Source organism: Natrix helvetica (genome assembly GCF_964273705.1).
Source record: "Natrix helvetica genome assembly, chromosome: 3".
NCBI classification, from domain to species: domain Eukaryota; kingdom Metazoa; phylum Chordata; class Lepidosauria; order Squamata; family Natricidae; genus Natrix; species Natrix helvetica.
The window spans coordinates 91841724-91857930 of NC_138549.1; the positions used below are offsets into that span (position 1 = coordinate 91841724).

The 16207-nt window shown below is 39.3% G+C and overlaps 1 protein-coding gene across 1 annotated transcript in view; it reads left to right on the forward strand.

The window, feature by feature from the left end:
* Positions 1 to 2797: 2797 nt before the first annotated feature.
* Positions 2798 to 16207, forward strand: part of ZNHIT6 (zinc finger HIT-type containing 6) — a 45773-nt gene continuing 32363 nt past the window's right edge. Inside the window, exons 1-5 of the mRNA XM_081946302.1 lie at positions 2798 to 2951; positions 6922 to 6987; positions 7073 to 7179; positions 8285 to 8370; positions 9950 to 10053. Coding sequence (XP_081802428.1) covers positions 2881 to 2951; positions 6922 to 6987; positions 7073 to 7179; positions 8285 to 8370; positions 9950 to 10053 — 434 coding nt within the window. The 5' untranslated portion in view covers positions 2798 to 2880. The remainder of the gene's footprint in view (positions 2952 to 6921; positions 6988 to 7072; positions 7180 to 8284; positions 8371 to 9949; positions 10054 to 16207) is intronic.

Consider the following 16207-nt stretch of genomic DNA (forward strand, 5'->3'; position numbering starts at 1 on the left):
TGGTAATTTATTTGTCTTTATATTTTAGTGGTCCCCCTCTTTGGGCCCCTAGCACCTCATCCCTCGTACATCCCTCATCCATGTACTTCCCTTGGAATGTTATATGTTCTGGCATATGCTGAGATAATCCTGTAAACCAGATCCATATCCCACCACAACTGTTCTTTATCTCTCTTAATATATTCTGCTAAGATTGTCCTCATGATATCCTTAAGATCTTCATCTTCTGTCTCCGGTAGGTTCTGGAATCTGAGAAAGAAGGACATTCTTTCAAGTTCTATCTTTACCATAAAATTTTCTAATTCTATATTCCCTTTCTGGACTGCCTTAACCTCCTCCCCCAGCCTGGCCTCACCCTCCTCCAGCACACCAATTCTTTGTTTATTTTCTATTGTTTGCTGCTGTAAGGCTTTGAGCTGTTCTCTAAAATCTGCCACCTTTTTTCAACTCATTTTGTCCCTGCATAAGAGCCTGGAACATTTGTATAACAGATAAGTCTTTTGAACTCTCTCCAGTTCTTTCTTCTTGCGAGAATGATGAAATTTTTGTCTGTTGAGTCATAGGGGTGGATGTAGAAGATGTAGGTGCCAAAGCTGCCTTGCCTGAAGGTGGTTTTCTGGGGCCCATTGTCTGAGTTCAGAGATGACTGTAAATCTTTTGCAAAAGAAATGGCGTCTGTGAAGCGTGCAGCTGAGCGAGACCAAGAAGACAGGCAAATCCAAAAGTGAAAGTTAATCCTCAGTCAGAGTTCCAAGCCAAGAAGTGACAAAAAAAAACCAATAATCCAAATCCAGAAAGACCACATAACAGGAGAAGCTCAAGGAGTCCTTCAGGAGGGAATAGTAATATAAAGCCAGACTTTCTTCAAAGGTAGTTTCAAAAGGCAAACTTCATTTATAAGTGCGAAGAAGAAGACGGAAGCAGGCCATCTTAACTCCCCCTTTCACAGGGAACCAGGGAGCAGAACATCAAAAATTTCCATAAAGTTTTTAAAACAACTCAGCAATCGCTTCTTGCAATTGTAATATAAATCTTTTCACATAGTTAGTACAAGTGACAAATTCAACTTTTTTCTCTCTCTCTCCATTCCAAGATTGAGAGATAGTCCAAATGCCACTTTGCCTGAGAGGGGTGAAAAAAAAACCCTCCAATCTTCCAACTTCAAATAGATTGAATCCACAACTTACAAAAGGCTGTTACTCATTAATTAAAAGGGCTTAGGGAGATTGGACCAAACTTCTCACCTCCAGTACTTCAGCCGCTACTTCTAATTAGTTACGTCCTTCCGAAATCCATTCAGCGAAGGTGCTGCTATGCACCCCCGGCGCCTGAGGCGAAGCTGGAAACTCCCCCATGGCTGCCGCCGATCCGGGGGTTCCAGCAAGCCACCCTAAGGCAGGTGATCCCTCCAAGACCGCCTGTGCTCCTAAAAGGAGCCCACCGGAGAAGCAAACAGTGGACCAACATCTGTCACCTTAGTTTATTTTAGGACCCTAACCTCTTATAAATACTTTTAAACAAAGTTTAAATAAATATCAGATAGTTTAATATTCCCCTTCAAAGAAAACATGCCAATTGTGCTTCCCTGTAGATGGGACGGGGCGTGATAGATTTATTATCCATTTAAATAAGCTTATTGCAGCATGAATCTGAAACATTTTACTAAATAGTAATGGCCAGCAAAATAAAATCTAGAATGTATAATTTCAAATAGTGGGAAAGATTAAAGGTTTAAAGCATCTTTTTGACCACAGAAAGGAAGCACGTCTTTACACCAGTTTTCTCTGATTTTCTACTTTTTCAGACATTGTTTTTACCCATGAATTCATAGATGCACTTCTACTACACGCATCCTGACCACCTGCAAATCTAAAGCAACTGCTTTATCCTTATTGGATCCACAGGGATTAGTTAGAGGGGAAAAGCACAAATTGATTAGTCTTGCAATATATGGATGATACAGAATCAAAAATGTGTTGTTCAACATTCGTTATCATTTTAAATATCAAACTTTTGTAGAGTAACCTTTTTTTACCTTTTACTAGCCAAGTATGTTCTTATTTAGTTTCCATTTATCACAAGACTTAGTTGATTTATAAAATATAAGAAATTACTTTCTTGTTCTAGAAAAAAATCTTATCCTCTAAATACTCAGAAAACTTTGTTTTGTTATTACTATGTTTATTTAAAATTAAGAGACAAGATGGAACCAAGTTATATTACTTTATAGGTATCCGAATCTGGAAATACTCATTCTGCAATTATACAAAGAATTTTACATCCTTGGATATGATGCTTCATCAGTTGATGAATTATGTTGCTCCTGAACCATTTCTGGTATTAGACCATTCTGAAACATTAGTGATGATGGTTGTAAATGGTGGTGGTGTGGTCTCTTGCTTGAGCAGTGGGTTGGACTAGAAGACCTCCAAGGTCCCTTCCAACTCTTATTCTTCCTGTTGAGCTTGATTACCGCCTTCATGGATATAGACATGTTTTTCTGGCAACAATATACACCATGCCCACCAACACTGGCAGGGCAAGCTACTGTATATAAACAGGGAGCAATATACCAATACCATTACTACTCATTGCAGTTTTCTCTGCCTACGGCCAAAAGCACCACTTTTGCATGATTCCTCAACAAGGAAAGAGGAACTCCTCCATCACTTTTCCCTACCCGGGTCTGCCAGGAACGATTCCTCATCCGTTCCCAATTCCAAACACCTGAGCCCGGGTCAAGCAACCCTAAAACTCGCGCGGCGCCCACCAGGGGCGGGGCTTCTTTCCGGTGCTTCTTTTCTGCGCGGTCGCTAGGGGGCGGTGACTCGAGCCGCGTCGCGCCGGTCTAGGCTGCAAGCGAGCGCGGCGGCTCCAAGCATGGCGAGCGGGGCGGGAGCCGTTCCGAGCGGGGCGGACGAAAGTCTTCAGCGGAAGATGTCGCTGCGGAGGTAGGCCCTTTCTTCCGACCTTTTCCTTCGCCACAGGCGGCGGGGCCCGAGCTTTTCAGGCGGAAACTCGGGGATGATCCAGATGAAGGGTGGAGAAACAAACCTCGTGATTCTTAAGCTTCCTCGCGTGGGACCGCTCAGTGTTAGCCTCGCTTTGTCTGCCCTGCTGCTATTATAAGCCAGTGGCGTTTTGCCTTGAATGCTTCCCTGGAAGAGTACAACAATGCAGCTTTGGCGGAGGAGGAGGAGGAAGTAGATCTGGTTTATTTCAAGAAATCAGCTGTTTTCTTAAAGAATTCTGGCTGCACAGATGTCAGGGCAACAAAATGATTTCTCCCGACCCCAGACGTAATGTATATAGAGACTATATTTTGATCACATGGACCCTGGGGATGCTGCAATGCTCGAAAAGTGTGAAAAACGGTCATAAGTCACTTTTTCAGTGTAATTTTGAACGGTCATTAAACGAACTATTCTAAGTCTAGGACTACCTCTCTATTTCATACTGAGGTAGTCCTCGACTTAGAACAGCACATCCTAGTGACCGTTCGAAGTTACACTGAAAAAAGTTGACTTATGATCGTTTTTCACACTTAACGGCCACTACAGCATCCCCATGGTCTGTCCATGCGATCAAAATTTAGCTGCTTGGCAACTGGTTCATTTTTCTGACTGTTGCAGCGATCACCTTTTTTGAGACTTTCTGACAAACAAAGTCAATGGGTTAGCCAGATTCATTTAACAACCATGTTGCTAACTTAACAAACCACAGTGATTCACTTAACAACTGTGGCAAGGGAGGTCATAAAATGGGAGAACGTTCACTCAACAAATGTCTCGTTCGGCAACAGAAATGTTGGCCTTAATGGTGGTTGAAGGACGAAAACTACCTGCACTCCTATAAACAGGACAATTTCTAAAGCAAACACCAGTTAAATATAAAAAGCTGAAAGGGGGGAAACTACACAGAAATGTTCGAGCACAATTAAACATTATGCAGTACAAGAATTTTTGCTGTCCATATTAAGTGTAGAATTCCTCAAGAGACATTATTGGAGCCAAATAATTGTGCTAGTTGGATTAAACCCTTAGGTTAGTCACTTAGAATATTCAAATATAATGACCCTATTGGTTTTTCACAAAGCTTTAAAAACTTGGCTATGTAAGGTAGTTGTTGACTTACAAACAATTTGTTTAGTGACCATTCAAAGTTACTACAGTGCTGAAAAAATTGATTATGAAATGATTACAAAAAATGATTTTTCACTCTTTTGATCTTTGCAGCATCCCTATGGTCAATGCTCAAAATTCAGATGCTTGGCAAGTGCTTCATATCTATGATGGTTGCAGTGTCCTGGGGTCATGTGATCACCTTTTGTGGCCTAACAAGCAAAGCCAATGGGAGAACCAGATTCAGTTAACAACCATGTCATTAACTTTAACAACTGTGGTGTTTTGCTCAACAACTATGGCAAGAAAACTCATAAAATGCAAAACTCACTTAACAAATGTCTCACTTAGCAACAGAAATTTGGGGCTCAATTGTGGTCGTAAGACAAGGACTACCTGTACTTGGCTTTATTATTAGTTGATTAATCATCACAGCTGCTGTTTGCACTTATTTATTTTAGGGTTTTAAATGTTTTTTCATTATTTATTTATTTTAGAATTGTAAGCGGCCCAGAGTCATTTGATATTAATGGCTATGGAAAAAGAATAAATAAACAAATAAATAAAAGTGTAAAATTTAAGAGATTTTTTTGAAATAAAACCTTTCCCAATATTCAAATTTGGTATACAAAGATTTAGGTGACTATAGCTGTCTGACAACACTGTGAACTATGTTGATTGGGAAGGATGCTTGACACAGAAGCATGGCACAATTTCACATTATTTGTATATTTATTTGGACTATTGTACTTTGGAGCTATACTTTTATATCTAACATGGACTTGAACTTTTGCATATCCCATATGATATGAGCCTAAAAAGATATGAACAAACAAACATATTTTGTGTGCTCAGTTCAAAGACTTGTTGGCTGTTTTGTGCATTACAGGCAAACATCGTCTCTTTATCATATTCATTTTGGAGTATACTGTATAAACATGGTTTTTTAATTGAATATGTTCATCTAAGCATCATCACAGTTGCCATGTCTACAGTATACATTTTTAGAAATGCTGTCCTGGAAAAAAATATCAGCCAATCCATTTTGGAAACCATTGAACAGAAATTGAAATTGCATTTCACTTTGTAGCTCAGAGCTTTGCAGTCTACGATCTTTGAACCCAGTTGATGTAAGATCTTGAGGTCCCTTTGACCAGAGTACATTTACTCATGGTGAAAATACCGATGCAACTACACTCTATAAGTATAGTTATGTAAATAAAATAAATATTAGATGTAACACATTTAAAAAGCAAAACCATCAATCATACTGTTTTTACAAAATTGTTCTGCTTACTTTGCATTATTTCCCATCAAGGCATCTTTGCTCTATTAAAGCTCTTGTACTTTTCACAAATATTTGTCATCGTTATTTTAGGCTTTTATCTTAACACACAAGTGAGAAAGTACGACTAGTAATCCATATGAAGAAGAACAGGACTTCTTTAGGACTGTCACTACTTCTATAGTGACAATCCTGAAGATGTCCTGTTCTCCCTGTATTTAAAAATGGTTTCTCAGAATTTACTGTCTTAAGTTATGTCTGGGTCAGTTTGACCTAGGTTCACAGCACAATTCAGAAAATGCTAAGTCAGCAACCTGACACTTGGCCTTTCTGAAAGGAAAAACTTCACAGCAATTTAAATTAAAAATTGAGTTAGTTCCATGTAAAAAAGAGCATCATGCTCTGATTTTATACATAAAGCAATGTATAGAAGAAAGAATGTGGCTTGTGATCAGACTTATTTTGCTCCAAAACATTTCTTTGGCCGCTTATACATTTAAACTTTCAAAAAGCATGTTTATTTGAATTGGAACTCTTGTGAAATTACTTAGTAAGCAAAAAAATTAGCCATCATCTGTCAGAGAGCTGGAATATGATATATACCTAACAAGGGGAAAGGCTATCTTATCTGAGCTGCAAAAACTGGAAAACTTAAGATGACCCCAAGAAAATAAGAGTTTTCTGTACCTCTCTGTAGCCATCTAGAATTTGTCATATTTTTTAAGTAATCAGATACTGTGTGAAACAGGAAGACACAAAATCACTTTGGTGGATTTGGTGTTTTTTAAAAAATACAGATTTTTAGAATAGTGGCATCCCAATGCCTAGGCTCACATATCGTGACTATTTGATTTCATGTGGTGCAGAAACCCTCCATTTGGATTTGATTTTTTAAAAATTTAATATAGGTGTGCCATCAATTACAAGACCCAGCCAGGGGTCTTGATAGTAGAGCAGATGACAAAGTGCTGATGTTTAGGTTGTGTATTTCTGATTTAGTACGATGTGCCAATTGGAGCTCTGATGCATCATCTCTAGCTGATGGGGCACCAGTCCAAGTTACTCATGGTAAACAAACCATGGGAAAGAATTTCTATTGTTTAGTGGCTTCTACTGGCAAGAAATGACAAAGCAACATTTACCAGGATGCTGCTGACAAATGATAAGACAGAATTCTGAAAGCGGCCATTAACAGGATGTGGAGCCCTGTTGTGTTGATTCTCATTGGAAGCTTCAAGGGGCTCAGATTATCAGTAACAGTATTTTAACACCTTTTGCAGGAAATGCAGTGGAGTGCTGTTATAGCAAAGACATCCTGAGATGGTTTATTAATTTGTAATAAATCAGTTTTGAGGAGATAGCCAAGGCTGTTAATGGGAATTTGCACTTAAACAGAAGTGAAAAGTTCTGATAATGTTTCTTAACCAGTTTGTCCTTTCCAATATTCACCCGTGTAGAGACTTTTCTCTGTGCTGTTAACTGTAAGTGTACCATCTCAAATTTCATTTTTTTTAGATGTGAACTCTGTAATACAGAAAGAGCAAAATACAGATGCCCTCGATGTATGAAATATTCATGCAGGTAGGTATAAACCAAAGCCTTTTTAAAAAAAATCTTAGGTGGCTGAAAATAAAATAACAGTGTTCCTTTGCTTTTGTGCTTTCAGTTTGGCTTGTGTAAAAAAACACAAAGCTTTATACAGCTGTAATGGAATCAGAGAAAAGGCAGCCTTTGTTTCAGTGAATGACTTCAGCAACTTAACTCTTCTAAGTGGTAAGAGTCCAATAAACTACCTAAGCTACTGTAAGGCTTGGGATAAGCAATGATCTAGACTAGTGTAGTGCTATGTAGGTTTTTTTTTAAGTATAAGAATTGTAAAAAAAAATTTTTTAATAAACTCTTGCTACTGTGCCAATACTAAGCTCCTTTCTACTGTACTTACAGTGTAGTTTGTCCTAGTATCTTAAAACAAATACAATAGAGAATGTTGGATAGAATGCAAAGATAGGTTGAGAATGTTTTAGACTGAGAATGAGGCAATGTAAGTATATTTCTTAACTGAAAAAGAATCCTAGCTCATATAGAGATACTTAAAATTTCAAATGCATAGCATTTTTCAATCACAGTTGAAAATAGGGATGAAATGTGTTTGAATATTAGTAGCTCGGGTTGTTAGTTAGGCTGTTGGTTTGAGTGCCGAGTTTGGCAATTTGGTTGAAATGTTTCATCACCATTTGAGGAGACATTGCCAGTGCGTTTGGAGTTGCTGCTCCAGATGCTATTTCTCTTAACCCTGAAAGCAACGATTTTACTGCAGGACACTGAAAACAATCATAATGCAGCTATATTGCCGACTTAAACTCAAAATGCACTGACAATGTCTCCTTGAATGGTGACAAAACGTTTGCAACAAAATTGCCAAACACAGAACTCAAACCAACAGCCTAAAAACAGGGATGCTCATACTCCAAAACTTGAAAAAATACTTGAAAACAGGTATGGAATATGTACACTACACTTCTCAGCGATAATAATGGTAAAAATTATTTACAGTCAATGACTGGTCAGATATAGCATATACTAATGACACCAAATCAGCATATAGAATTTCATATACAAATCAGCATATACAGATCAGCATATACAAATCAGAATAAAACACGAAAACTCACCTTCTCCTTAAAGAAATTTGTCTTTTCCTGGGGTCATATGGGTAGGTTTGTGTTTGACTTTGATTTAAATGTTATTGCAAAATTTTAACCTACATACATTGAACATTTTAATGCTAAATACACTATTTATATACATTTTTACATATCAACATCACTTATAATTCAGTAAAATGACTCCTTTCCTTTTCCTTGATTTTCTTCTTTAGACTATCGGTTTCTAGAAGATGGGGGAAGAATGACAGACCGGGCTGCTCGAGATGCTATTTCTCATAAACCCAAAAGTAATCGATTTGTAAGTTTTCAGCAAAACCTTTGTAAAGCACAGTCACATGACTGCGTGACATTGCAAACAATCATAATGCAGCTGTATTGCCAAGAACCCAAAGAAAGTCTGACCATTGGAACTTCAAACCCAGGTCATAAGTCCTAAGTCCCCTCATTCGGGTTGATTGTAACTTTGACCAGTTGCTAAATGGCCAGTCATAAGTGAAGGATTTCATATATCCCTACATGGAGGCCCCTGCTCTTATCTTTGTTAAGTTTGAAGGAAATAGAAAAGAAAGAACAAAGAGAAATCATAGAAATTACTAGAATATCCTTGGAGGAGCTAATGTACTGAAGACACTTCAAAATGGAGACCATTTCTCCATATTAAAGTGCAGAGGGGTTGCTGCCAGCATTACTGCCGGTTTGGCGTACAAACTTTTTTGCACGTGTGCTCTGCGCCTGTGCACATTTGCACCTAAAAAGGTCTGCGCATGCGCACGTTAGAAAAAGAGAAAAAAATTACATTTTTGCAAAGATTGTTCTGCACATATGCAGAAACAAAAATCAAGATGGCACTACTGACAATCAAACCAGTTCAGAGGCATGGCAGACCGAGTTACTACCTACTTGGCTGAACTGGTAGGAACCCACTTCTGTTACAATGGTAAAAATTTTAGAGCTATAAACAAACCCATATTCTGCATAAAACAATTATACAAGAATTTTGCAGGAAGAACCTTCTATTTTATTGCTTGAAAGATGTGTTTTTCCACCTTCTTTTTTCCTCTTTGATAATTGCTGCTCGTGGAAGCAGGAAGTGTGTCTGCAGAATGATTAGGTTGAATGACTATAAAAAGGAAAACAGTTAAGCGTCACTTGGAAGCATCTATTTGGGAGCAGTGCCTGATACTTTGAAGGCACAAGTAAAAACTCAATGTAGTTCTGCTGAATAAAGACAGTTTAAGGGAATGACGGCTGGCAAAGGGGAAGTTTCTCATTTAGAAATGCAAGAAACAACTGCAATTATAGCAATATAGCAAGAGGTTTTCAAGGGTTTGTTTTTGATTTGTATAGAAAATTTGCTATGCTTTGCCTTATACACCCAGAAAGGCAATATATATCCTGGATACGTTTTCAATCTTGTTAGCCTTTAGTGATTAAGGCCCACATATTCTTGAATGCAAAGATCCTCATGTAGAAATGATTTGAGGGTCTCATCTATTCTGTAAAACATAATACATCTGCTTTCAACATAACATTCAATTATAGTTTACTGTTAATAAAAATAAGCTTGTAAGAACAAATATGGCACTCCTGTGTTTTATAGTTGGCCAATGAGGAGATTGGAATTTTTTTTTCTGGTTTAGTGACTAAAATTTAAGCTTAATCTTCAGCATGGTTGAAACAAGATTTAGACATGATGACAAATTAAATGAATGCAAAAGATTCCACGATTCCCCCCCCCCCAAAAAAAAGGGGGGGGGGGTCTTGAGCGTGAAGCCTAATGGTGCTAAGCTACAGTTTCTCAAAATAATTCTTTAAAATAGATCATATTTGAAAGTAATTCTTATGCTTGTCGTTTGAAAACTTGCATCTTCCGTCAGGTAAATTTTCTGAGAAACCGAGCTCGGAGGTGCAAAATCTGCTTACAAACTTTACCAATCGGCTTCACAAAAAGACGAGAGAATTCTACATTCTACAGCAATAAGTAAGTTTCTAGCTGATATTAGCTTGGATGTTAACTTAGCAAAACTCTTCATTCTCCTGTGTGCTGCTTGGAGACTCTATGCATGGGTTATAAAGATGGCTTTTATATGTAAGTGTCTTAAGGCGAGCAAGCGATGAAATTCATTGCAATGTCCGATATATTCTGCCACTTACCTATTTGGTGCACAGCATCACCACACAAGTCTGAAAGGGTTTCTTGATTCGTCCTAATAAGACATTATCTGGCTATAACATCTGAATTATTTTCCTCATTGACTCACAGGGGTTCCGATTGCTTTTCATCATTCTGAATACAGTTGCCCTTCGACTAGTTTATATTTATGTTTTCTGAGTGTGTACTGTTTATGTATGCATTTAATCTTGTAATCATTATATAGAGATATTAACAGTAGAATGATACAAGCTTTCTAGCTTTATTCCAGAGAATGATAGAAAAGAAAGATGATTTTTCAGCCAAGAAGATGCTAATACGTTTCATTGTTTTCAAGGAGTATAATTGTGAATTAGACAGGAGGGGGAGCTTTTGTGTAACAACAGAGACATGTATTTGTTTATCTATAAATCATGTCTTCATATTATACAAATGTTATAATCTGTCACTAGCACAGTTTGTTCTAATAACTATTCTTTCAGTGAATGAAATAGATGTTGATCCACAAACACCTATGCATCTATGCATAAGGCTCTTTGTTTCTTGCAGAGGCTAAACTGGCTATAATTCTGGAAACCAACAGATGGCTCTCTTGCAAATATTTCATGTTACTATAAGGCATTTGTAAGAAGAAATGAATATATTGGACAATATACTTCTATGTTCTAAGTAGAAATCTAAGTAGGAATATCACAAAACTTGCAAAAATCCCAATTTTAGTAATTAAGACAGTGTTAGATTAAATGCAATCTGTACAAAATGTAAATTTTGTAATAGAAATGTGCTGATCTTGCTCCTGTTTTCAGCGACATAGCTCAAATACCTTTCAGTTCTGATCCAATTCAGTGAGTTAATACAGATCACTGTAGCAATGAGGTAATCACTTATAAAAAGTTTTGCTTACACAATGATCTGTACACTTTTAAATATTTATTTCAGATGCTGCCTTAGGAGAAAAAATGTTGATCAACTTCTAAAATAGTAGTGTTGGTTGCTAAAAAGAAAATCATGATATGTTTAATTATATCAGAACGTTATGTAGTCTTACTAGATCTAATCGGGCATCATAACTGTTTTGATTTGAGCCATTGTTCCCATTGCTTCATCCCCCCAAACAGGTTGAAAGAATAATCTAGTATTCTTCATGTTACAATCTAAGAGAACTTGGCAAATTCAGTATCCTGGTAGCAACATGGCAGTTAGGGGACAAGTTGTGCTGAAGAGAGATTTGTCTGTCTTTATGAACTTTTTTAATACCACACTTCCCCTGTCCACAGTGGTAGGAATGTGCACCTAGAGAAGCGACAGGAAACAATTTTGGCAAACTAGATCTTTGCCAGAGAGAGGTCCAGATTAAGAGATTGAACATTTCTGAACTGAGAGGAGGAAGAGATTCAGGATAGCCATTCCTTAAAACCTTGCAAGATGTATCTAATAGGTTAGAAAGTTTGGCAAGCTTGATGTCAGGCCCAAGCTCAGAAATGACACAGTTGGGTTCAATCCTTTTTGCTTATGCCTAATGAATAGAACCATGCTCAACTAAAACTATAACCTTCTAATCTACTAGATATATTCCAAGGAGTTCTAGGATGTGGCTACCCTGAATCTCTTTCCCGCCTCTCCCATCCAGCTATGGACTGTGCAGACTCTTAATCCAGCCCTCTCTATGGCCAAAAGCACACACCACACAGTCACATACAAGACTGATATGGGCCCCCTCTAATAATGATTATGGTCTTGGAATTTCACCTATCCAATTTGTACTCCAGGGATTGTAGTGTCGTTTAAAAAAAATTAAAAGGTTTTTGACAGTTTGTCATGCCCCATAATCACTTAATGAGGCTGAATCAGTGTTACCGACGCTTAGAAGAACATAAAAGTTAATATTTTTTTGTAAAATGAGGTAATTATGGCTTTTTACTGCTGCACGCTCTATCATCGTTCCGAGTAATGAACTCCGGGAAGTCAGGACGCTGACACTTTGTTCAGATTCAAGAAACTCTTTACTGAGAACATCATCTCGGCACTTAGAAAAATGAAGCTAGCTTGAAATAGTCCCCACACTTAGGGATAGTTAAAAGAATAGGATTTCCCCATTCCCCTGTGTCTTTTAGATCATATTGGCTAATCAATTCAGCCACAGTTTCCCGTTCAGCTCCGACAGGTGTCCGTTGACATGGCCTTGGTTCACACACCGGCTGTTAGATGTTTTGACTAGCAGCTGAGGCACCACATTCCTAAGTTCCCCCATCCCTCCCCTCCCCGCCCCCCCATAAATGGCAACCAAGAAACAAAGCAGGACTAAACATAAGAAAGAATGGTCATTGCTTATTTCTCCCTGAGCTGCTACTTCCCATTAGTTTCCTTTGGCAGAGTCCACAGACTTCTGTGGAATACTTTTTAAATACACAGCAACACGTTTCTGAGCCCTCAGTTATGTCACTTGAAAATGTTGCCATTCTTTTTTATGGTACCTTTTTGAATAGAATTAAGAGTTGAGTTTATGTTTCAGTATTATTATGGGAATTAACCATTCCTTTGGTTTCATTGTTCTCTTAATGAACCACAATAGTACTTTTTGCAACATCATAGAGTTCCTAAAAAACACATTATCGAATTAGCTAAAAGAGATGCTTGGCATGTAAACGGCTTATGTCCAGTGAACTTAGGATTCATGCTTACATCAACCAATCAGTAGTTAAAAAGAATAACCCCATTCACGATTACTTTGACTTCACTCTTTCTTAAGCTGCTGACCATGTAAATGCAAAAATTGGCATAGATAATTTCTGGTTAAAGTTTCCACATCTTTTCATCTCTTTTTCTTTTGCCTAAAGAATCCTGTAATTGTTCTTACTTTAAAAACCGCTAAATTTGTTCCATAATCTTGTGAATTGTAACGGCCTAATTAAATTTCCTGGGTAAAGAAATACTCATTTAGTTCTCTTTTTCATCATGCCGAATTTCTTCTAAGAAAAAGGGCGACTGTGGCACTGGGCAACAAAACAAACCGGGTGAAACACACATTTCAAAGGAAACTTCATAAATGGTAAATCCCAAGCAAAACTTCTCTCCTCCCAGTATTAGTCACTGCATCCTCTGGAAGGCTTGGTGCAGTTTTCTGAATGTTTCCCCTCGCCCCTTGTCTTTCTGTGAGTTGATCCACACATGCTTCACTAATGCCCACACAGCCCTAGAAAGAAAGAGCTACAGGATATCAACATTCACTTTCAAAAAATTATAGAGCTTAAGCTGGAATTTATATTATCAGATGTAGGCTGTTTAAAGCCTTTCACACATTATTAGTCCCCGACTCATGAATGGAGACAATAAACATCTGCAGAGCTGCAACCCTCTCATCCTTGATTTAATGTCTAGCTTATAAATCTCTTGAAAGTGAAAAATATGTTTCTATAAAACATGGGGTTTTTTTCTAGGTTGTCTCTATATTTGGAGAAGGGCTTTAATGCTTTTATTCCCATCCTTATTGCTGAAATTCAGTTATTGTGGCTCTAATATTGCTGGCAAAATTGCACAATGCTAAGAATTTCTGGAGACAGTTTTCCTATGCGTTAATAGAATGAAAGCATTCCAGTGAAAACATCTAACTTGTAAGAAGCAACCAACAAAGAAGAATTGTAGAATGATGTGTTTGCAAATGAACACAACAGAGAAATGATGAAATCCCATAAAACGCTGGTCCCAGCACAAATTTTGTTTCCTTACATACCAACAGAGGCGGAGTATAAATTGTGCCTTTTTGGAGTAAGGAGAAATAGCGCTGCAATGATAGATTAAGCTTTGCAAAATGCTTCTACATTTTGTCAGTGGAACAGAAATTGAAAAGATAATTTCATAAGCCTATTTTACTGCTAAGTAATACGATAGAGATTAGGTAGAACAAAATCTCCTGAAATAGTTAAGGGCAAATAGGCAATCCTGAAGGTACTTCAGGGTATCATAGAGTCGGGTGTTTTTAAATTTATGTAAATAAATACATAATCCGACTCTTTACTGCTGTTTTAAAGAACAATGGGCCAGACCAACCAATATCCAGTAGTATTACACCTGGGCTCCATAAACCTGTATTTACATTCTGCCTAGAATGATGAGATAATGTCAGTAAGAATAATTGATCATTTGCATAAATTAGGTCCCAGAAACTTAACTCTGGAAAAGCACCTTGTTATTATTCTACATGACCTAGATATCATAATTCCAGCATTTAGTTGCACATTTTTAGGCCTATATTAACAGAGACTTCACACTTTTTGAGAACAATTTCAGCATACATACAACCTGTCATCTCCAAGTCCCATTACTTCTTCGACATGATATTTGTAGGTTTAGGTTTAGGTTTATTTGGATTTATATGCCGCCCTTCTCCAAAAGGACTCAGGGCGGCGTACAACATTAAAAACACACATCACAAAAGTTAAAAAAAGATTAAACCCATTTCCAAAAAGACCAAACCGATTTTTTTAAAAAGAAACAATACATTTAAAATAAATTAACATTAACATTAACAGGCCAGGCCGGCTTGCTGGAAAATCCAACTTTTTAGGGCGCGTCGGAAGGACCGGAGGTCAGGGATTATGCGGAGCTCCGGGGCAGCTCATTCCAGAGGGAAGGCGCTCCCACAGAGAAGGCTCTCCCCCTGGGGGTCACCAGCCGACACTGCTTGGCCGACGGCACCCTGAGGAGGCCAACTCTGTGGGATCGTACTGGACGGTGGGAGGCTACTGGTGGCAGTAGGTGGTCTCGCAAGTACCCTGGGCCTAAGCCATGGAGCGCTTTAAAGGTCATAATTAATACCTTGAATCGCACCCAGAAAACAACCGGCAACCAGTGCAGGCCGTCTAAAAGGGGTGTGACATGGGAGCACCTAGGTACCCCCATGACAACCCGCGCTGCCGCATTCTGGACCAGCTGAAGCCTCCAGGTGCTCTTCAAGGCAGCTCCATGTAGAGAGCATTGCAGTAGTCCAGGCGAGAAAGGACGAGGGCATGAGTGACTGTGCACAGAGCATCCCGATCCAGGAAGGGACGCAACTGGCGTACCAGGCGAACCTGGTAAAAGGCCCCCATGGTCACGGCCGTCAGGTGTTCTTCTAAACTAAGCCGCGTATCCAGGAGGACTCCCAGATTGCGAGCCTTCTCTGAGGGGGCTAAAATTTCTCCCCCTATCATCAAAGATGGAACAAGATGTACAAATCGGGATGACGGGAACCACAGCCACTCAGTCTTGGAGGGATTGAGCTTGAGTCTGTTCCACCCCATCCAGATCCGCACAGCCTCCAGGCATCGGGACATCACGTCGAGGGCATCGTTTGGGTGGTTTGGGGTAGAGATGAAAAGTTGGGTATCATCAGCATATTGATGATACCGTACCCCAAAACCACGGATGATCTCGCCCAGCGGTTTCATGTATATGTTGAACAGGAGGGGTGAGAGAACCGACCCCTGGGGCACCCCACAAGTGACGCGCCTGGGGGTCGATCTCTGCCCTCCAGTCAACACAAACTGCGACCGATCCGACAGGTAGGAGAACCACCGTAAAACGGTGCCCCCCACTCCCAACCCCCCGAGTCGTCGCAGTAGGATACCATGGTCGATGGTATCGAAAGCCACCAAGAGGTCTAATAGGACCAGGACAGAGGAACAGCCCCTGTCCCGGGCCGCCAGAGATCATCGACCAACGCGACCAATGCCGTCTCCGTGTTGTACCCGGGCCTGAAACCCGACTGAAACGGATCCAGGTACTGGGGAAGCTGACGTGCTACCACACTCTCGACAACCTTCGCTACAAAGCGAAGGTTGGAGACTGGACGATAGTTGGCTAAAGAAGCTGGGTCCAGGGAAGGCTTCTTGAGGAGGGGCCTCACCACCACCTCCTTCAAGTCGGTGGGAAAGAACCCCTCTCTTAATGAAGCGTTGGTAATCGCCTGGAGCCAGCCTCGTGTCACCTCCCGGGAAGCCGAAAC